The 22,691-nt window shown below is 42.1% G+C and overlaps 3 protein-coding genes across 3 annotated transcripts; all 3 read right to left on the reverse strand.

Moving 5' to 3' along the window:
• Positions 1-3,115: 3,115 nt before the first annotated feature.
• mylpfb (myosin light chain, phosphorylatable, fast skeletal muscle b) lies at positions 3,116-8,781 on the reverse strand. Its single transcript, XM_010903919.4, has 6 exons — positions 8,677-8,781; positions 7,797-7,895; positions 5,184-5,364; positions 4,446-4,524; positions 4,236-4,284; positions 3,116-3,906 (listed from the first exon to the last, which is right to left on the reverse strand). The coding sequence occupies exons 1-6, from the start codon at positions 8,677-8,679 to the stop codon at positions 3,802-3,804; spliced, it is 516 nt and encodes a 171-aa protein (XP_010902221.1). The 5' UTR covers positions 8,680-8,781; the 3' UTR covers positions 3,116-3,801.
• A 3,706-nt stretch (positions 8,782-12,487) lies between these two features.
• Positions 12,488-16,946, reverse strand: LOC105030190 (sesquipedalian-1; the record flags this gene model as incomplete). Its single annotated transcript, XM_020046380.2, has 4 exons — positions 12,488-13,236; positions 13,770-14,076; positions 16,361-16,405; positions 16,920-16,946. Coding segments are annotated over 4 exons (786 nt in total), but the record flags the coding sequence as incomplete, so codon positions are not given.
• A 3,538-nt stretch (positions 16,947-20,484) lies between these two features.
• On the reverse strand, positions 20,485-22,617 carry LOC109614648 (zinc finger protein 250-like). The gene is made up of 3 exons (XM_013133716.4): positions 22,234-22,617; positions 21,875-22,065; positions 20,485-21,766 (listed from the first exon to the last, which is right to left on the reverse strand). The coding sequence occupies exons 2-3, from the start codon at positions 22,062-22,064 to the stop codon at positions 20,841-20,843; spliced, it is 1,116 nt and encodes a 371-aa protein (XP_012989170.2). The 5' UTR covers position 22,065; positions 22,234-22,617; the 3' UTR covers positions 20,485-20,840.
• Between the last annotated feature and the right edge of the window lie 74 nt (positions 22,618-22,691).

The following is a 22,691-nucleotide window of genomic DNA, read 5'->3' on the forward strand; positions in this document are numbered from 1 at the left end:
GCTGCAGAACTTCCAAAAGCCTTTCTTTAGTGGTGCATGACAGCCTGTCCATTCCCATTGCACATTATTATTTTACTGCCAATGGAAACATTGAGTTCAGTGGGAGCTCAAGCCAGACGGGAAATACGAACAGAGATGATAGATAAATAATAATAGGCTACTGTCCTGAACCAACTGCAAGCACTGCAAATGTGAATTATATTATATTTATTATTATTAGCACATCTTCTAATAATTCAATTCCGGGTTCAGTCGGTACTTCACATATAATGACACCGATCCGTGGCCACCATGCTTGATCCAATTCGGGATCCGACGGTCAACTATGTTATTATTTATCCAATCCAGTCGGATAATGGGTCGGATAATAGGAACTCTGATATATCCAGGAAGAAGTGTGTGTGCGCATCTGTCTGTGTCTAAAACGTATGTTAAGATGGATCGATGAAGTCTTATCTTGACCTAGCCAGCTTAAATGCTGACCATCACCCACTGGCGTAACGTGGTGACGCCCGGTCCGGGTGCAAAAGATGGCCCGGCCGTGTGCAATTTTTCTCCTCCGTGTGTCTTCCCTTCTCTCTCCTGAATTCTCAGCATCCAGCTGACTGTCTGCAGTAACAAGTCTCAGAAAAAGCGTCCTGTCACCTGTCATAACTGAGTCCGTTTGTGTCTCTGTCTTTAACTGACCATCAATGGTAATTTGTGAGTATACTCTTTATCAAGAATGTGGTTGGACATGGACCTACTTAATTAATTAACCAAAGAAATAACTAACTGTTTTAGGATGCCGTTTGACCCAAAACACAGAGACAACACACAGAGGCAGATAGCTATCAGAGATGTTTATTTGAACAGTCAAACTTAATTGTGCAAAGAGGGGGAGTTTGGGCAGTGCAGCTTCTGGATGGTAGTGAGGTGCAAGACAAGCAGTCAGGCAGAGAGGAATCCAGGGCAGAGCTGAGAATCAGAGTGGGTAGTCACAGAATGTCCAGTCTTGACTCACTGACGGAAATCCAGGGGGAATGTGAGTGAGCAGTGCAGGGTGGAAGTCGGCAGCTTCGCAGAAAGCGGCAGAGAATGTTTCAACAGGTCTCGGCGGGAGGCAGTGAAGCAGGTAACTCAGGTAAGTAGCAGGCAGCAGCAGTTTGAGCGGGATCATAAGTGTAGACTAAGACAACACAGACAGAGACAACAAGGGGAAAAAGGGCCACACACAGGAAAGGAGAACACAGCCAACCCGTAACACTAACTAGAGTGAAGTCTCGCTATATGGAGCAAAAAACGTTAGACAGACTCTATTAATGAACTACTGAAAAACAGTCATTCACGTATCTTCAGAGATATCAAGTTTTGCTGTGTCTCCCAGTAGTCTGAAGAGCATGGAGGAGATACCAGGAGATGGGCCGTTACAAGAGAAGAGCTGGACAGGGCTGTAGAAGGGCAACAGTCCAGTAGCAGGACCGGTATCTGCTCCTTTGTGTTAGGCGAAAAACAGGAAGAGCACTGCCAGAGCCCTACAAAATGATCTCCAGCGGGCTACTGGTGTGAATCTTTCTGACCAAACTGTCAGAAACAGACTCTATGAGGATGGCTTAAGGGCATGACGTCCTCTAGTGGGACCTGTGCTCAAAGCCCAGCCCCATGCATCTTGATTGGCATTTGCGAGAGAACACCAGAATTGGCAGGTCCACAATTGGTGCCCTGTTCTCTTCACAGATCAGAGCAGGTTCACACTGAGCACATGTGACAGACATGAACGAATTTGGAGACGCCATGGTGAAAGTTATGCTGCCTGCAACATCATCCAGAATGACTGGTTTGGTGGTTGGTTAGTGATGGTCTTGGGGAGGCATATCCTTGGAGGGTTGCATAGACCTCCACGTGCTAGCCAAAGGTACACTGACTGCTGTTAGGTACCAGGATGAAATCCTCAGACTCATCGTCAGACCTTATGCTGGTGCAGTGGGCCCTGGGTTCCTCCTGGTGCAGAACAATGCTCGGCCTCATGTGACCAGAGAGTGTAGGCAGTTCCTGGATGACGAAGGCATTGATGCCATTGACAGGCCCTCACGTTCCCCAGACCTGAATCCAATTGAGAACCTCTGGAACGTTATGTATTGTGCACCCAATGCCACCCAGTAGCGCCAAAGACTGTCCATGAGCTCACTGATGCCCTGATCCAGGTCTGGGAGGAGATTCCCCAGGACACCATCCGCCGTCTCATCAGGAGCATGCCTAGATGTTGTCAGGGGTTCATATACACACTCTTCACACTACTGAGTCACATTATGAGTTGATGTGATGAAATTCACGCAAGTTGGAACATCCTGTGATTTCAACTGTTTACTTTGATTTTCGGTGCGAGTTTGAATCCAGCCCTCAATCAGTTGGTGGTTTTGGTTTCCATTGATCATTGTGTATAAAAGAAAATTTGATACATGAAAGAGAAAGCCCAAGGGCTCTGGGACGGGGGGTGACCTACTGGGGGACTCCTAAATAGCCAGGGTCCGGACATCATTCAAAAAGCAGTGTTGGATCTGAGCTTAACTACTGTTTCCTGCAATTGCTGTAAGGAATAAAAGTTATAATTTGTGGTAAGTGTTTCATAATTTTCTTTCTCAGCGAATTACACTATCTACAGTAAAGATTTTGATCTTTAATATACAGCTCTGGAAAAAATTAAGAGACCACTGCATCTTTTTCTTTCCTTTCCAAAAAAGTTGAAAAGGAAAGTTTTGAGTGAGGAACAGAAGCGTTCAATTTGCAGTGGTCTCTAATTTTTTTCCAGAGCTGTATTTTGTTCATTGAGACCCGATGTGTGATTTTAGTGTTCCCTTAATTATTTTGAGCAGTGTAGTTTGAACAAACCACACACAGACCCTGCTGGCCTATTCAAAACGTTTTTAACAAATGCCTTTTTTTTTTTTTTTACAAACAACAGTGACACAGTAGTACGAAATACTTTGGTTTTTATTCAGAAACCATGGCTTATTTGATTGGTTACAGAGATTTCTGACAGAAAATTATTTTGCAATAGACAGTCACGAAACAGATTAGAAAAGGAGCAAGTAGAAGAAAAATAAATGAAAAACAAAGTTGCTTTTCTTTTGTGTCCTTTTCTCCTGTCTCCCTCTCACTATGTTTCATTATGTCTCTCTCTTACAGTGAAGGCACAACCTACTGCTAAATCATGCTTTCCTCCTTTTTCAACCAACCTTCCTTTTATCCCTAACACCCAGATATATAGGGTGATCTTAAAAGAGAGGAATAGGAAAGCTATTGTAGTACAGTACTCATCTCTTTTAAACTGTCCTACTTTCTGGTACATCAATAAGGACAAGTCCATCGATAACTTCTCACTGAGTCAAGACAGAACAGACCTTTTAGGTCAATCGTCTACTTGTTTCAAATAAACAATTGAGCAGACATCACAGCACCCAAGAATCAAAGTGTTTGTCTGCTGACACTGAATACATACATGATGTAGGTATGATGCATGCACTGTTTGACTTGACAGGGAGAGACAGAAGTAAGGGATGGGGAAGATGAGGTAGAATTGAAGGTGGAGAGAGAGATAGAAAGGAATAGTTTAAATATTACACTGTTAGTTTAGTGAAAAAGAATCCCACTGTCCCCTGGTGATACTCACACATATCCCACCTTTCTTGACATAAGAGACAAGTCTTTAGTAGGGAGTGAGTTTGAGATGGAAAAAGAGCAACAGGAGTAAAAGAGCGTAAATGGGTCACAGAGGTGGAGAAGGGGGATGGACAGAGGTGGAGAAGATTGAGGTAGGTGGGTTTACTCGTCTTCCTTCTCCTCTCCGTGTGTGATGACGTAGCAGATGTTCTTGTAGTCTACGTTGCCAGCCACATCTGGGGGGAAAGCAGCCCAGAGGTTGGTCATCTGAGGGAGAGAAAGAAGAGGCTTACAACTCAGAACTACTGAAGAACAAAAGTGCAAATTGCAGTGCCAGACAACAATGGGAGCAACAATTTATTATCACAAATTATTACGGCAATAAATCATTTAATTATATCTAACACGTCACTTTGCATTTTCTTAGTGCAAAATTACTGTGCAGAGGGACGAAAATACCTCTAGAAACATTGTAGTTGATCATAATTTATGGTTTTTAATTAAGGTTTGTGGAAATTGTTCTCTTTGCGCAGTGATTTTATGCTTCAAAAATGTTGCCCTGAATAACTGTCACAAATGATGGACACATGTCTCACCTCCTCAGCAGTGAACCGGTCACACTGGGTGGTCAGCAGCTCCTGAAGGCTGGAGAGGAACGGACATTGGAAAAGAGAGTTCAGCCAGGGCACACAAAAAGACTGCCTTAAGACTGCATGACTTGATAGAATAGTGGCCAAAATATAGGGATGGTTACCTGTACAGAAATAAAGCATAGTCTAGGTAGGGTAAAAGGATAAAACACTTACAATTCCTGCTTGATGAATCCAGTACCCTCAGGGTCCAAGACCTTGAAAGCGCTCACAATAACGTCCTCGGGATCAGCGCCTTAGAGGAAGAGGAGAGAATCGTCAGTAAACTGGAATAAGAGTGATGGCCTAAGAAAAGTAAAAGCATTATAATTTAGGTCACATTGCAACTAATTCAGATTTAATAAACAGAACTCATATAATCTCATTAATAATACTCAATGTAAGTTATATAACATAATAGCAACTGGTGTGTGGACCACCAGGCCACCTAGCCCTGCCCGGTTCCACTCAGTAATGTGTGGTCCACACCTAGCCCTGCCCGGTTCCACTTAGTAATGTGTGGTCCACACCTAGCCCTGCCCGGTTCCACTCAGTAATGTGTGGTCCACACCTAGCCCTGCCCGGTTCCACTCAGTAATGTGTGGTCCACACCTAGCCCTGCCCGGTTCCACTCAGTAATGTGTGGTCCACACCTAGCCCTGCCCGGTTCCACTCAGTAATGTGTGGTCCACACCTAGCCCTGCCCGGTTCCACTCAGTAATGTGTGGTCCACACCTAGCCCTGCCCGGTTCCACTCAGTAATGTGTGGTCCACACCTAGCCCTGCCCGGTTCCACTCAGTAATGTGTGGTCCACACCTAGCCCTGCCCGGTTCCACTCAGTAATGTGTGGTCCACACCTAGCCCTGCCCGGTTCCACTCAGTAATGTGAGAAAAGACCCTTGCGGTTCATTTACCCTTCAGCTTCTCGCCGAACATGGTGAGGAAGACGGTGAAGTTGATGGGGCCGCTGGCCTCCTTGACCATGGCTTCCAGCTCCTCATTCTTCACGTTCAGCTGACCCATGGTGGCCAGCACGTCTCTGAGATCATCTTTGCTGATGATGCCGTCTCTGTTCTGGTCAATGATTGTGAAAGCCTGGCCAGAGGGAAATCAGATAGTTGATACTGTATAATCCACAGAGTGTAAGTCAAGATCAGTGGTGTAAAAAGTACAAAGTAAAAGTACTCAACTGTGTTCACAAGTTTTGGGAAGTTCCTAAGGAAGAGCTAAATGATCAGGTTAACAGAGTTCATAACTAACCAGTGACCTTATTTGATCGTTTACCCTTTTCCTTTTTATTGAATTGATTGCTGGTTAGTTTTGAACTCCCTTTACCTGGTTACTTAGATCTTAATTCGCTACTTCCTAAAGTGGTGAACACAGTATTTTTACTTTTTACACCTCTGGTCAAGATGAAGTTGATTCTGTTAACATGACAATGTTGTGTACTATAAGTATAATTGTTATTTCACCAGGTAAGTCACTTGAGATCCAATTAGGATTTGAGTATGACCTGGCCAAAGGCAGCTTGCTTCCAAGTTTGTAAGAATAAGTAAATGTTATCACTTTGCCTACTGTTGGGTTCCCTATTGAAATGCATTGCCATAACCTTGAAGTCACATATGTTGAAAATGAATTAGACTAGTACACAAGTGCAAGACAAAATTATAATATTAGGGTCGACTGTATTGTGAAACCTGAGCAGTGAGAATGTTCAAATTAAAAGTCACAACATTTGCACATGACAGTCTTTAATAGGCTGAAGTCCATAAAGATAAATGTGAAAAGGTCTCTCTATTCTCTCATGTCAAAGCTGTGTGTCACCCAGTGAAACCCAATATGGCAGTGTGTGGAACACACGAGGGATTGGCAGCTGGTACACCACTTGTCTTTCTAGGGTGTTAAAATGGTCTCAGAATGTCAGACAAGCCTCTTGTGACATTTAAGGAATCGGTATTGATTACAACCTAAACATCCCTCACCAACCACGCACCCTTTCCCTGACTAATCCCTCTGTCCCTGACCCCTGTTCCTGTACCTTCTTTAAACCCACCTGTCTCAAACTGATCAAATAAATCATAGAAAGACACTTAGACACTTATATTTTCCCTATTTTAAATGTGTATGAAAGTAAGGCAGAATCTACCAGGCACCCAAAGTTAATAGGTAAAAGTGTTTGGAACAAAAAGGCCAAACTGAAAAGAAAGCAAAACATTTTTTGTACACTTCCAGTAAGTCGCAGATTTCTTCAATTCTTAAGCTTTTGGTCAGGTGGTTAGGACAAAAGTAAATTAAACAAAAGCTTAAATGATCATTTCACAATTTAACTTCTAAATGTTAGATGGTTCCTTACCCTGAAAAAGTCTATAGGCTAAGATAACCTAATCTAACCGCCACTGCAAAGATTAACTAATTTGAACTTTTAATTGCTCAAAATGAGTGGAAAGTAAAGGGGCATGCGGTCATGTTTTACAAAAGTGAGATTGCCATGTAACAAGTAAAACAAGTTGCAACTGCCTGGAAGCATGCAAAAATGTTTTGTCTCCCGTTCTCTCTCTTTAAAATAAACTTTCCTCAAATGTAGTAATTTGTTTACCTCTCTGATTAGGATGAGTTCTCCTAAATGTTAAGAGAACTTTCAGTGTAAACATTCCCAGACTACATATTGTATATACAACCAGTTTGCCATTCTACACCTGGTGAAAGAGCAAAGACAGTGTCACAAAATCTTTTCTGGGTGAGCAGAGCCACAAGTTGGTAAGTTAGACTTTTCTGTAAATAGATACCAATAGAGGCCCTATGTGTTCAGGTCTAGCGGTCTCTCGTAGGGGTCTGTCTTCCTATGTGATGTTCCTTCACCCACTATGCGTTAGCATTAGCATCCACCAGCTGCTGGGCAACACATGCCGGGCGTGGGGGGTGGTCACAGGAGAGTGTGCTCTGGAGAGACTAGTGATCTGTCCCCAAGGAGCAGTGATCGCTGTCATCAGCAACTAAGTAATTTATTGCTTCTGTAGACAAGGATTTATTTTTCCCCAGTCAAGTTAGCGTCCAAATTTAATTAAGACATGGTCCAAGTCTGTTTGCCGGCTATCACTTCCGTAACAACTACGGTGATTGACACAGGAACATCTGAAAGACATCAACCAGGATGTCACTTGCCTCAGGATCTCTTACCTAATTACAAAGTCATTTGGTTGTTCGTCTATTTTGGGCTTTTGTATCCCCTCTTGCGATGGGAAGACAACATGATATTGAAGAGCTGTTACAATGTCATGTATCTCAAAACAACATGGATATCTTTTGACACCAACTTGTACATGTACTGTATATTTTTTGGTCATGTAGCAGACAATCTTACCAGAGCAACATACTGGAGCAATTTTCTTTGAGCAAGATGGATAAAGCAAGAACAACACTTCGTTCAGTTCAGAGGTGAGTTTAACTTGGTCACTGGTCAGTTGCTCTAAATAATGATATCTGGCAAAAACGGTGCAAATGCAGAAGAAAACCCAACCAAATCATACCTCTTTGTACTCCTGAATCTGGCTCTGCTCAAACATGGAGAACACATTGGAGGATCCACCCTCTCCCTGCTGCTGCCTCTTCTTGGCCTTCTTGGGTGCCTGGGGGACAGTGATAAACAGGACATGCTTAATAGCCTGCACAACAACGTTTACTGGAACAGCCTGTTGAAGCAATGGAAGGCCACTTGGGGTCCTTCTTGACCAAATAGGCTTTGAACCTCCACAGTGCCAAGAGGTAATCAGAAATAGTTTCAATATCATTCCTCTGTCATTGACTTGTCATTGTTAGTGGCATCACCCCTCTAATTATAAAATAAATGTTGTTATTGACCTCGGGAGGTGCTATTAACCATCCTGTATTGAGTCCTGTAGTAGTGAGGCATTGCTTTAGGTTTTATATGCTGTTTGCTGTCACATGTACTTTAAATGAATTAAACCAATCCTAGCAATTCTTTCTTAGCATAAGGCTTTTATAGAAAGGCACATACATTAAAGGCCCTTGACCTGTTCTGATATTGTATCCAAATTGGCTGAGATTACATTTAATAACTTGTAGGCCTCTAGAACACTGGTTCCGTAGAATCCATTAAGTATTTAATTTGGGATGCTCCTATTAAATTCAAATTATCTTAAATCACCTGACGTGGTTCTGTTTTTTTCAGTCTAGGAGGGACCACTTTTTACCAATGGGTCTCAAACCATCATGTAGGAAACTATTCTTAGTCTCTTCAACATAGCTGTAGTCTACATAGTAGAATTAACTGTATTGCCATTACCCAGTTTGTATTGGTATCTTAAGATGTTTTAATTTATCGGTTTAGTAGATCACCCTTAGATCATAGAATCTGTTCTCCAATGAACGGAACACAAAGAAACTCACCATGTCTTTAGAGTTTCTGAGGGTTTTGGTTGGTCAAGAAGAGAAGCTTACGCCAAGTCGATGGAACTGACATGGTTACGTCGGCAACTTGGGATCTTATATACTAGCCCAAGCGGGGCTAACTTTAGCCACACCATCAGGTTTGGCAGGAAAAAGGGGCAAGTAAGTGACAGAGGGCGGAGCAAGAAGGTGCTTGGGGTATCGCCTTTCCAACACTCTGAAATAGGCACTGGGAGAATTGGAATGAGGTGAATACAATCCCAACATTCCGACCTTACTTTGGAATCAATGTCACACATGGACTAATATGGACAAACCTCTAATGCAACCTTGGAGACTATAGAAGCACCTCTAGCCCCTCCCTTACTTTGACATCCTCCTTCTTTATCTGTTTAGCGCCTCATTCATGCCCAATGTCTAAGTTGTAGCTATTTTTATTTTGTTTTATTCCATATACAATGAAAGATGGCAAACCTCAACACAATGGGCTATTGTAAGAGATTAATTGCCAAATAATACACGTCATGCCTTAACAGTTGGGGACCATTCCTCTTACAAAACTACTTTTGCCCCATCAACAAGAGAGAGGTGTGTGTTTCAAGTGCAGAGCTGGACATCCGGTATTTCTTTTTAAGTCATCACTTGTCTAACTGACCTGCTAAGATCTCTGCATCCTTTACTAGCGGGGATGAAGCCAACTGAATGGATTCCAGTATTGACATGAAAACAAAACTGTTGGCTGAGGTTTCATGCCAAGGACAGAAGGTCACAAGTGACTAAGTACAATTTTGCAACAATAAAAACATACTTTACAGTTCTGCACAATATACACTATGTATATTTTACAACATTAACTTAGAATATCTCAAATGACAGATATACTATATGTATAAACAACAATATATAGGGTCTTCAGATAGTATTTAGACCCCTTTATTCACATTTTATAGACTTAATTTATAAAAATTAAAAAAAAACTTTTCTTTGTACACCAAACCCCATCACAAAAAAGGAAAAACATGTTTTTAGAAATGTGGGCCAATTTACTGTAAATGAAAAACTTAAATATATATAAAGTTCCTATCCCTCACAGAGCATTTCTGAGCAAACAAAAACCAGGCCATGAAGTCCAAGTCTTCTTAGAGCTGGCCGTACAACCGAAATAAGTAACCAGGAAAGAACAGCCATGGTCAAAAAGGTATCCAAGAATGGTGCAATGGGAATGCTTCTCTGTGGCAGGGACTGAGAGACTGCTCAGGATGAAGGGATTGATGAACGGATAAAAATACAGAGGTCTTTGAAAAAACTGATCCAAACTGTACTGGTGCAATGATTAATCTTTCAGCACAACAATGACCTGAAGCACAGAACCAAGACAACACTGGAGTGGCTTCACAACAATTTTGTGAATGCCCGTGAGTGGCCCAGCCAAAGTCTTGAGTTGTCTTTGGACAAGACCACAGTGTCTCTGGACCCCCATGTCTCCTATATTACTGGGCCTGGGGACTTGGGTCAATCTGTCTCATTTACACTCCCCCCCTCACCCAAACCCTCAGACATGGCAGAATGTGTCCAGCATCCTGTCTCAGTCCCTAGTTTTAGCTAGAAGTGTAAAAAGTACAAAGTAAAAGTACTCAACTGGGTTCGGCTCTGTTCACCACTTTAGAGAAGTATCTAATTAAGATTTAAGCCACCACATAAAGGAAATTCAAAACTAACCAGTGATCAGTTAAATAAAAAGGAAGAGTGTAAATTATCAGTTAAGGTCACTGGTTAGTTATGAACTCTGTTTACCTGGTCATTTAGCTCTTCTTTAGGAACTTCCCAAAATTGGTGGATACAGCCGATTACAAACCCTAGGGAGGACACATAGATATTAAACCACCCTCAGGATGGGGAAAGTGTCTCCAGTTCTGTACACCCCCACGTTCTCAGTCCCTAGTTAATACACTGCAATAGTGTCTGTTCGGAAGGACTAGCGAGTTTTCATGTAGCCACTGTGCTTCAACTCGTTATTGATTGCTTTTTGGGGTTTATGGACTGGGTATCTGTACAAACACTTTCTGAAAATTGCTGATAGAAAAAGGGCACTACAAAATGTGATCGATTGAATTTAAGGGCCAACAGTTACGTTGCATTAGTCTATGTGAACGGAGGGGTAGTAGTAGTCAGTCTGAGAAGTATGTTTGACTGTAGGAGGACACGAGTCCTCAGACCACACCTCAGGACTACCTGGGCAAAATTATTCAAAGTCCCTATCCAAAGTCCTCCTGGATGTGTTAAAGAATAAGTTGCTACCTGATGATTCCTGCAGCCACTGCCCACACGCACGTTTCTTTCTAAGTTTGGAACCTACAAGGTAGTTTTTTGTAGCTACTGTGAATTAACTATTTTTGCTTTCTCTTTCAGTTTCAGGCTGGGTATCTATAAAAGCACTTTCACCTCTGCTGATGTAAAAAGGGCTTTATAAAATATATTTGACTGATTGATTCAATTTGATAAAGGAATTTAACTATCAGGGTTTTGAGGAGCAATCATGTGAACTTTCATGTTCCATCCAACAGACAATTCAGTCGAGCTTTATGGACATAAGTGACCGAGCTGGCATTTGGTCACAGCCACAATAACACAATGACAATACATTATTGATTAGCCTAGTAATAATAGACGATGAGGACATCAAGGATGGGAACTGTAATAAACCACAATCGATGACTTAACAGAATGGAGGCTACAATTTGAGTGACTGCGGTGGAAATCAGGACATGGCTTAACTGGCTGGCCCACCCACTTTACATTCCTTTTTGGGGTAGCATGATCAAGCCATATATCATGAAAGTGTAGAGTGGAGCTTTCATATTGAGATGTAGAGTTTCAGCGAGCTGTGTAACCAACCTTCACAAACCTCTTTTCAATTGTTCCTTTTCCAGTAATCAATTGCCTTCCATCAAGCTTTAAACAAAATACATCCTCAAACTGATTTTATTTGATTCTCAAAATAAGTCCATCCTCAGTAAAGATATTTGTTTTTGTCCCACATTGCTTAACCTGTGAATAACCATTTCTGTTTCATTTGGGAGTACTTTTAAGGGCTTAGTTAACAAGGGAGAAAAAAGAAAGAGATGACCTGAAAGAGTGTAAAAAAACAATGACAGCTGTGGATAGACCAAAAATAGCATTGCCTCATCCTCCCCCTCTTCTAATTCTGAGCCATTTCAGCTCTACTTGTGACTACCCTCTCCCTTCTTGGCCTTCTGTAAATGCTAGCCACGCCCTTTTTTATCCATTAGCTGAGTCAACTAAAATAATGTCATGTCATTTTAAAGGGCACTTTTTGACACCCATCTGGGGGTAAGGGCGCCCAGTTATCAGTGGCATCTGGATTGATATTTGTTATTGTTGTATGGCATACATTTGTTAGTTGATGGCTCCAAAGGAATGAACTGTGGATCAATTAAGGTCACTGGTTAGTTATGACTTCCCTTTACAGGGTCATTTAGCTCTTACTTAGGAAACTCCCAAAACTGAACCGAGCCGGGTGTTTTTACTTTGTACTTCTAACCCCTGTAACATTTTAGTGGTCTAGGGTGGTCCAGCAGGCCAAGCTGTATCCTCTGGGGCAGTGGTTCCCAAACCTCTCCTGGGGACCCCCCAGCCATTCCATCTATTAGATGTATCCCAGAGCTAGCACAATTAACAAGCCCTTACCTGTTGAATAACGTGAGCCATTTCAGGGCAAAAACTAAACTGTGAGATGGATGGGGGGGGTCTCCAGGAGAGGTTTGGGAACCACTGCTTGGGCATGTGTGTAGTGTTGCAGTATGGGCTCAAATCTGGCACACTGTACTTCTAGCAAAAACATTTTTTTCCAATCAGTTAACACTGATGGCAGAAAACAATTAAAATAATCATTTTATAATTAACTTCACAATTCACAAATGCCTGTGCTTTTTAACCTTGTTCGGTGTTTCCAACCTTAATCTAGATCATGGATTCTGTTAATTAGCTGGTTGAAAAGCTGAATCAGCTTAGTTACAACTGAAGTTGATTGTTAAAACCTTACAGTTTAAAAAATAATAAAAACATTTGGTACATTACATTTGGTATGGACTCCTTTGACTATTACATGCTTATAGTGATATCCAATGCATAGTCAACCAAAATCAATTAAGTCCTCTTCCTGAAGGACAACTTCCTTTCCCCTTCCTAACCATTCAGCAATCAGTTCCTTCACCTCTTTGCCGTAGTCCTCATGCAATTCACTAAATGACCTTATCCCTGACCACTCCCCTTGAGGTGGGGTTGGTTCATTAATAGGCACAACATTTGCATTTCGCTTGGGCCAGAGTTTTGGAGACCTCTTATTGGCTGGTTTAGAGGAAATGGGAGGAGCCTTTAGTGTTTGATTTATGCTAGAGCTATGTCTGGTTCCCATGCCTGGATACTGTAAGAAGGTTGAGGCTCCAGTGTTCAGCCAAGCCAGTTGCGGAGTTGGCTTCTCCATGTTTGGGCCAACAAATGAGGGTATTGTTAGGTTTCCAGGAATTGCTTTCTTGGCCTCTGAGGAAAGACAGAAAAAAGGTGCTAGGACATTCATGGAGACTAAATAACTGCATTAAGTAAGACACTTTAATTAAACACAGATGAACATGATGAAAGTGCTTTGCCTACATAAAACTGTTCTGTGTGTAAGTAGTGGGAACCAATAACCCATAAGTGGATTTCTCAGACTCAGTCACTGATTCTGAACCTGGAGATATTTAAGACGTGCAGGGTTTTACTCCAGCCAAGCGCTAAAATACTTTTCTGCAAGTATGATTTCATGCTGGGTGTTTTGTAAAAGCACTTTGTGATAAATGCTGATGTAAAAAGTGCTTTATAAATACATTTGACTGATTGATAATGATTAGTAGATTAGCTGAATCAGGTTAATTAGCAAACCCTACTGAGGCATCTATTCACTTTAATGCTGAGATGGAACCAAACCCTCCACTTCTTTGCCTTTTTGCCTCCCGTCAGGCAGTTATTATAAACATGAAATGTTTCTTAGTTGACTTGCATGATAACATAAAGGTAGAATTTTTAAAATAAACCTTTATACTGCTTCTCCAGGTCCGTGACTAATGCTGTTATGTAGCTGTGGTTGGCTGACAGCAGGGCCCGGATCCAGCTTTCCTGACTGGCCTGGTCCTCAGTGGCAAACTTGTAGGTTCGCAGGCCCAGTTCGCTGTTCCAAACAAGCGAAAAGGCAAACTGCTCCTCAGACTCACACAGCTGGACCGAGCAGCCCTCAAGAATGATGACGCCAACCAGGTCCCGATCGTTGGGTCGTTCCTTATAGAAGAGCAAGTTTGCCTTAAGCACAAACCAGCGCTTCTGATAGGAAGTGTTTCTCTCACCCTGTGTGATATGGTACAATTGGATGTTTGGTCAAAACAATCTATTCACTATTCATCAGGCTCTACAGGTCAGTATCAGCCAGCAATTTGTTACACCCCATTTCTTAAACCCAGCAATTTGTTAAACCCCATTTCGCAACACAACATACAGTGTTAGAATTTGCTAACTATTTAGGCTTATGAAGGCAGATTTTAAACACCCAGCTCATACAAGCCTGTTAAGGTAGCCAAAATATGGATATTGCCACAATAGGGGATTTTTTTTTGCATTCAAAATTTAAGTTTTCCCATTGAAAATAATGCAAACAACCATGAACATGGAAATCATGCCACAGGACAGGAAAATGCTAAAAAGGATTAGAATGTTGTAGTATACATTTCATTTCATGGATATACAGAGCGCCAAATTAGGGTCACATTTAGTTGCAACGTCCAGGCCGTTTTCTTGATGAGATGGGGTATTAGCCTGCTATGTGAAACCCACATTCAAGACTTTGCTAAAATGTTTGCATTTTGCTCGTTTGGACATTTCAAAGTAGAAATCAGAGTGAGCCAGGTGAAGTGCAAACACAGGTGAAAGGTACTGACTTGTGTTGCATGGAGCCTGAAGCGGTTCCACTGGGCCGCGGCTCTGCATGCATTGGACTGTCAATGGTGTGAAAACCAGTGTCGGAATAAACTGATCGGAACTTGCTTGCCCACAGTTTAAAGAGGTAATCCATCCTCAGAAACACTAATCATTAAACTCCTGTCAATGTGTTTTATTATTAGTGGGTAAATTCACTTTTTTCTTGTGACTGGAGCTGGGGATAACACTTTGGCATTTTGTAATCGTTATTAAATAATTATCTGCAATCTGTATCACCAAATCAGCCACTTGATGGTATACGCATTCCATCTATCCATCCACCCGTCCGTCCATTTGTCCATCCATACTGTCATTTTCCTCAAAGCACACATTGCGCCATAAGATTAATAGACTTTCTCCACGGCTACCATAGAACAAACCAGTCTGTGTTTTTTCCTATTTCTTTGTCTGGGTAATGTAATGTAGGTACATTCTCCGTATGGCCTTATAAATTAAGACTAAAGACATGAACTCAACACTCCACTCTCATATATGGGGTCACTCATGAGTCAGAGTTTTAGAATTTATTAGAAACCTCAGCATGACTTTAAGTTTAAGTAAAAGCAAAATTAAAGCTACAGTTCTTGCATAATTTTAGCCAGTAGTGGTGAAAGTGGAGTTCATGAGCCAAAATAGGTCCCATTTTGTTGTGTCCAACATCCTTCAATTGTTAACTACATCCCCTTTTTGTTACAATAGTTACAGCCTCCTCAGAAATGTGTATCTGTAGCACCAAACTGTAACCATGTGGACCACAAATGCCAGCTGGCGATGGGGGTTGGAACCCTGTCTGACCATTTGGTCCCTTCCTTTCAGTCTCCCTCTACATGTCTACCTAGCCTTTGCATCTAACTGCCCTTTCATGATAATAATAAAGGATTCAATAAATAAACATGTCCAATTGGTGACATACTATACATACTTGGTGTGCTTAAAATCTCAGATTTCATCTTAAAGCCTGAGCTTTCTCACAAAACCTTTTGTGAAGTATTTAAAAGTAAGAAACTATCAAGAAAACCAGATATTCCTAAGCTGCTACTCTTTGTTTTTGCTGGTCCTGTAAGTAACTACACATGGAAGAGTTAGGATTTATTCATGGTAACAATTAATATGGACAGTCATTCAGAAGATTCTTTACAGTTTACAGACTATCAATCACATTTCTGTTAACTATCTAGTAACAGTAATCTAAACCTTAGAATTTACTTTGTGATAGTTTCTTGACAGTATGAATATCTGTACATCTACAGATGGTTATTTTGATTATCCAAATATACAGTGTATTATAAATACACACACATTCCAGTTATTTTTGGAATATACATTGTATCTGTTTGCATCACATTCAATGATGGACTTAATTTGAAGGCAAAACCTAAATTCCACTATAGTGCCTATTAATCCTGACTCTGGCTAGCTTCGCATGAATCTCACGACTTGAAGAAAGGAGGAAGATGGTTTTAAAATAAATGCAATTGGTTTTGGTACATTAGGCAAGAACGCCGTTATTGACTGTGCAGAGAGTTTATCAACTGGCCTGTAATAAAAAGACAAAGATGATAATCAACAATATTCGGTTTTCCTGGCTCTTAAGGATTGTGCGAATTGAGCTATGGTAAATTCAAGTCTATGAAACATGCGGGGGTGGTCTGGTTACCTTTTTATACAGGTATCCTTCTTTGTCGACGGGTGAGTTGCACAACTGAAAATGAGCGAGGATCTTCCCATTAATCTTCATCTCGACACCATACTTTTACGGTAGAAGCACCTAGAGCTGCACTACATAAAAACAATGAATAAGGCGCCAACTACATCATTGCACCATATTCTCTTACCGCGGATGGAACCCAAAGAACAAGCGCATTACGCTATGATCGAATTATTGTCGCACTGATGTATCGATTGCAATATTCGTCTAAACTAGCAGTGAAATAAAGTTCATAGGTCAGTAACTTTGCTGTTAGTGCACTTAAGCAGCAACATCTACCTTTCACGAGCGGTAATATGAAAATGGTCGCAGCTATGTGGGTCGAATAAAAACCGAAACCAGTGCCTTGTGATAAATGCCTTAACGATCTCCTCCTGCATGTATTAAAACAAAAACAATATAGATTTTTTGTAATAGGCTATAAGAAAACCATTAACTTCCAAATCGAAAGGAACTCTAACGAATACGGTCCTAGTAGCCACAGGGTAAATTGGATTTGTTTACTCACCTCTAGAGTAAAGTGTAAAGGTCTGTTTTACCAGCTCCATGGGTGTTGTCAGACACTTCCTGGTAACTAAGGTGAGCGCTCAACTGGGCACATCATCCACGTCAGCGCCTCATTGAACCCTATACTCCCTATAAACTATCCTAGGCATTCTTAGAAAAAATATTTTCGTTTTGAAACTGTAGTTAACTATCAGCTGTGATCATTTGGACGAAGTAATCTCAACATACTGAACGTATACTGCAGTTAACCTACTGCAATCTGTCCGCAATCTTTTTGTTGTTGAAAAGCCAGTATTGAATTTAATAATATATTCACAATGTCAAGACACAATAGCGTCTAAGAAAATAAAGACTCCTTAATAATGATAGATTGTGTTGGTTTATGCCAGTGTCGTCAGCCCCCATACGTGTTGTTGTGGCCTATGAAATCATTCTTACATGAGCTTTTCTTGAAACCGTAAGTTAATTATTTGTGACAGTGTTTTTGTTTCCAGCTGCCTGAACTTAATGGAATTGACCTTGAGATAAAACAACTTATGTAGATTGGGGAAACAATCATGCAAATATATTGCATACTGTGTTTTATGCCTTATGCTATTTTCATGGGTATGTAAGAGAGTAAGTATTGGCACATTCTCCCCCGTTTGTTTTATCATGTTGCAACGTCTAAGAGTTGCACAATTTCCACTCTGTCTTATAAACACCAGAATGATTAGTTCTATAGCTTAACACAAGGAAGGCCTATCATGACACATTTAATGGCAGGATCAGTAGCTTTGTAACAATATAAATTCTGGTAGAGCTCCCACTTCCACTTGACTGCATTCTGACAGGTAGAAAGTCCTGCCTTGAGTACTCATTTTGTGTACTTCTCAGTCTTTAATCACCACGAACATATACATACATACATATACATCTTCTTCCGCTTCATCCGGGCCGGGTCGCGGGGGCAGCAGTCTAAGCAGAGATGCCCAGACTTCCCTCTCCCTAGACACTTCCTCCAGCTCTTCTGGGGGGACACCGAGGCGTTCCCAGGCCAGCCGGGAGACATAGTCCCTCCAGCGTGTCCTAGGTCTTCCCCGGGGTCTCCTCCCGGTGGGACGGGACCGGAACACCTTCCCAGGAAGGCTTTCCGGAGGCATCCGAAACAGATGCCCAAGCCACCTCAGCTGACCCCTCTCGATGTGGAGGAGCAGCGGCTCTACTCTGAGCTCCTCCCGGGTGACCGAGCTTCTCACCCTATCTCTAAGGGATCGCCCAGCCACCCTGCGGAGAAAGCTCATTTCGGCCGCCTGTATCCGGGATCTTGTCCTTTCGGTCATGACCCATGACCCAAAGCTCACCACGAACACATTGTTACAAAATATTTGTCAGACAACAGCCCAGCCCTTTCCTGTATGCACAAAAAGGAGCAATATAATAGTTAAAAAGATACTTAAGGATGTTGGCAATGAGGCCCTTTCTCTAGAAAGATTAACGTGTATACAATTAAAGTTTCAGCTTCAGATGAAGGAAGTCACTAAATACCACTAACGTAATTGCTAAATAGCATTACAGCTGATGCTAGTTAGGATTAGCTTACATTAACACCTACAATCTTCTTAGAACTGGATGCAGGAATGTTAAAATGGTCTACAGGACTTCTTAAGATTCTGGGGAGGTCAATTAAGGACCTAATAGCCAAAATCCAGAAGTATCCCTTTAAATGGTAACTGCATCTAAAAAAACTACTTCTTGAAAAAGGCTGATGTGTCATCGATGAGTAAAACATTTAATAATTGAAAGTGTCAAAAATGGACTACAAAGTTTAAGTAAAAGTTAATTGTGTTCATTGTTCTTTTTACTTGAAAAATATAGCACCAAACATCTTTGTAATGAGAAATAGAAAAACACAATCAGAACACTACATTTTAGTTGTAAAGTTTTATAACAAAGGTGTCTGAAAAATGTATTTGCTTTTGTCGTGAAGTCTAACAAAATAATACATGTTTGACACATATCGATGCCACATAGGCCTTTGAAAAAAAAGATCCAGACACTCGTTAAGTGTCCAGAATGACCCACGCTCACACCAGTGATGTTTGCCAAAGGAATAATTACGACTCCAGTGGACAGACGCTATGCCACCCACCAATGGTTAAAAGGTACTACCCATGACCAAAAATGTTAAACCCAGGGCTCTACAGTGTATCCATTTCACTCACATATGACCCTAAATATTTTGCAGTATAACCTTCAAAAAGTAGTTTTATTTGCCAATGTATATATATATATATATATATACAGCTCCGGAAAAATATTAAGAGACTACTGCACCTTTTTCTTTCCTTTTCAAAAAAGTTGAAAAGGAAAGTTTTGAGTGAGGAACAGAAGGGTTAAAATTAAGAGACCAACCCTTCTGTTCCTCACTCAAAACTTTCCTTTTCAACTTTTTTGAAAAGGAAAGAAAAAGGTGCAGTGGTCTCTTAATTTTTTTCAGAGCTGTATATACACACACCTATCAGCCATAACATTATGACCAGCTGTCTAATATTGTGTAGATCCCCCGTTTGCCACCAAAACAGCCCTGACCCTGGAGGCATGGACTCCACTAGACCTCTGAAGGTGTGCTGTGGTATCTGGCACCAAGACGTTAGCAGCAAATCCTTTAAGTCCTGTAAGTTGCGAGGTGGGACCACCATGGATCGGACCTGTTTGTCCAGCACATCCCACAGATGCTCAATTGGATTGAGATCTGCGCAATTTGGAGGCCAAGTCAACATCTTGAACTCGTTGTTTGTTCCTCAAACCATTCCTGAACCATTTTTGCTTTGTGGCAGGGTGCATTATATGGCTGAAAGAGGCCAATGCCATCAAGGAATACCATTGCCATGAAAGAGTGCACAAGATCTGCAACAATGCTCAGGTAGGTAGTAGGTGTCAAAGTAACATCCACATGAATGGCAGGACCTAAGGTTTCTCAGCAGAACATTGTCTTCTTCCCATAATGCATCCTGGTGCAATGTGTTTTCCAGGTAAGCGACAAACATGCACCCAGCCATCTACATGATGTAAAAGTAAACGATTCATCAGACCAGGCCACCTTCTTCCATCACTCCATGTTCCAGTTCTGATGCTCACATGCCCATTGTAGGTGCTTTCAACAGTGGACAGGGGTCAGCATGGGTACCCTGACTGGTCTGCAGCTACGCAGCCCCATACGCAACAAACCGAGATGCACTATGTGTTCTGAAACATTTCTATCAGTACCAGCATTAACTTTTTCAGCAATTTGAGCTACAGTAGCTCATCTGTTGGATCGGACCATACGGGCCAGCCTTCGCTCCCCACGTGCATCATTGAGCCTTGTCCGCCCATGACCCTGTCGCCAGTTCACCACTTTTCCTTCCTTGGACTACTTTTGACAGGTACTGACCACTGCAGACTGGGAACACCCCACAAGGGCTGCAGTTTTGGAAATGCTCTGATCCAGTCATCTAGCCATCACAATTGACCCTTGTAAAAGTTGCTCAGATCCTTACGCTTGCCCATTTTTCCTGCTTCTAACACTTCAACTTTGAGAACAGAATGTTCATTTGCTGCCTAATATATCCCACCCACTGACAGGTGCCGTGATAACGAGATTATCAGTATTATTCACTTAATCTGTCAGTGTTCAAAATGTTATGGCTTATCAGGGTGTATATACACACACACACACACACACACACACACACACACAAGCATGCACGCACACTTCATGAAGATGCATGTGTCCTTGTAAAAAAAAAATCCCTGCAATGCACTGACGAGTATGATCTAATCAATTTAGATTTTCAACACAGCCCATGGCATATGTTCATTTCACAATGTTGTCGTTCATATACCCTTGTTCATTCTTGTTCATGTTCATTCATACAATCTTTGCTCAAAACAAATGTGTCTAGTTCGACTGCTGCTCTCTCCACACCTGCTGTAGCTGTAAGGTCTCTCCAATGTGAATCTTCTGATGTCTCTTGAGGTTCTCCCCCCGGCTGAAGCTCTTTCCACACTGGCCACAATAATACGGCTTCTCTCCTGTGTGGACCCTCTTGTGCTTTTTAAGGTCCCCAGCCTGGCTGAAACACCTGCCGCACTGCATGCAACAGTAGGGCTTCTCGCCCGTGTGACAGCGCTGGTGGATTCTCAAGTTCCCCACCCGGCTAAACGTCTTCCCACAAACAAAGCAGACGTGGGGCTCGTCTCTCCTAAAGTGCTGCCTGTGGTGTTTCCTCACATCCCTGCTGCTCTTCCCGAACCTCCTTCCAACGCTGTTGTGTCCGGCATGCACAAAGACATTATACGGTCCAGCGCTCCCGCGAGAATTCGGAGTTGACGTTGGGTCGTAGCGCGCGGAACTGTCGCTCAAACTGACACAATCCAAAGTCTCCGGGAGGGTCAACAGTGGGGGCGCCGAGCACTCTGTGAGCTCGGGTTCCGTTTTGATGACTGTCAGATTGATGCCGAGCTGGGCATGGCTGTGCGAGGTGCCGGGAGCAGACAAAGTGTCGGGTGTTACTGCCCGGAGCAGGTTGGTGCTCACGTCCCTTTTCACACCCGGAGGCGTGTGCACCGCCACGGCTTCATCCGACTGCTGTGACACCCGGTCGTGGTGCCCAGGCAAATCCAAGGCGAAGCTACACTCGGTCTCATAATCGGCTATATGATCCAGCTCCAGGCCGTCACACTCCCCCTGCCTAAGTCTTTTTGTCTGTTCCAAAGTGAGCGCTGGTTTTTCATCTAGTTGTGTGGGCTTTGGGTCTTCCTGTGTCAGAATAGGGCTCCAACCCTGCTCTGACTGTTTTTCATTGGCTGCTCTTTCACATCCACCTGTCATGGGAAACATCACAAGTTTAGCAGCTGCAAAACAAGACAAACATCAGAATCTGTAGTAAATGCCATGTTGGACCACCACATCTGATGCACTATCCAACTCACCCATGTTCTCCCTCTTCAACCTTTCCTGGAGTTCCTGCAGTCTCCTCCGTAGGCTCTCGTTTTCTCTCTGGGTTCTGGCTGTTTTCTCCTGGTACTCAGATACTGTCTCTTTCACCACCTCCAGAACCTCATTCACAGCCACAGTCAGTAGCTTGGCCACACGGGCGTTCAGACGCTCAATTTTTGACATCCTGAAAAGAGCCTACACTTTAGTGTCAATTCACCTGGCACTACATATTGATATGATGCTATTTACGTTCACATTATCTGAATTAGAATAGGCCAATGCTCATTGGTTATCCAGTGGTCACCCTCCTTAGTTGAACAAACTCGGATATATACGAGAAAGTAATAGATACCTTTTTTTGATGTAGAGGTCGTTTGCCCTCTTTGTTGACACTGTTACTCGCCGACTTTGTGTTCAAAACAACATTCAAGTTTGTAATGGAGAGTGGGCTAGCCAGCTAACGGCTTAGGTAGCTAGCACTAGCACACAACCAAACCCCAGAACAGCGAAGAAAAAGGTGGCAAAGCTTTAGCTACCACTTTCTTGAATAAATTAAGATAACACTGACAATGTTAACGAAATCTTTTGAATATCGGTCAACTAATTTAATTCAAGTTAATGTTTTGAGGGAAAACAAAAAGCACGCAGTAGTATCTGACAGAGGATGTAGAATTACAATTACTTCCGGTGTATGGAGATTGGTCTTCAAAATAAAAGTATTGGTATGTTTTCATGATTACCTGATATAAGTATTGAGCACTCAATACTCTCTCCAAAATTCTGAAGCAGAAACATAATCGACAATAGGTT

This window comes from Esox lucius, chromosome 5 (assembly GCF_011004845.1).
Source record: "Esox lucius isolate fEsoLuc1 chromosome 5, fEsoLuc1.pri, whole genome shotgun sequence".
Lineage (NCBI taxonomy): Eukaryota > Metazoa > Chordata > Actinopteri > Esociformes > Esocidae > Esox > Esox lucius.

Bases quoted from the DNA above. Each gene is read 5' to 3' on its own strand.
- mylpfb (XM_010903919.4), bottom strand. The intron at 4,525-5,183 runs GTAAATGAACCG...TCTTCCTCTAAG, and splicing joins GTTCGGCGAGAAGCTGAAGG to GCGCTGATCCCGAGGACGTT. The intron at 3,907-4,235 runs GTGAGACATGTG...TCTCTCCCTCAG, and splicing joins ACCGGTTCACTGCTGAGGAG to ATGACCAACCTCTGGGCTGC.
- LOC109614648 (XM_013133716.4), bottom strand. From the start codon at position 22,064: ATGTCAAAAATTGAGCGTCTGAACGCCCGTGTGGCCAAGCTACTGACT. The intron at 21,767-21,874 runs GTGAGTTGGATA...TTCCCATGACAG, and splicing joins GTTGAAGAGGGAGAACATGG to GTGGATGTGAAAGAGCAGCC.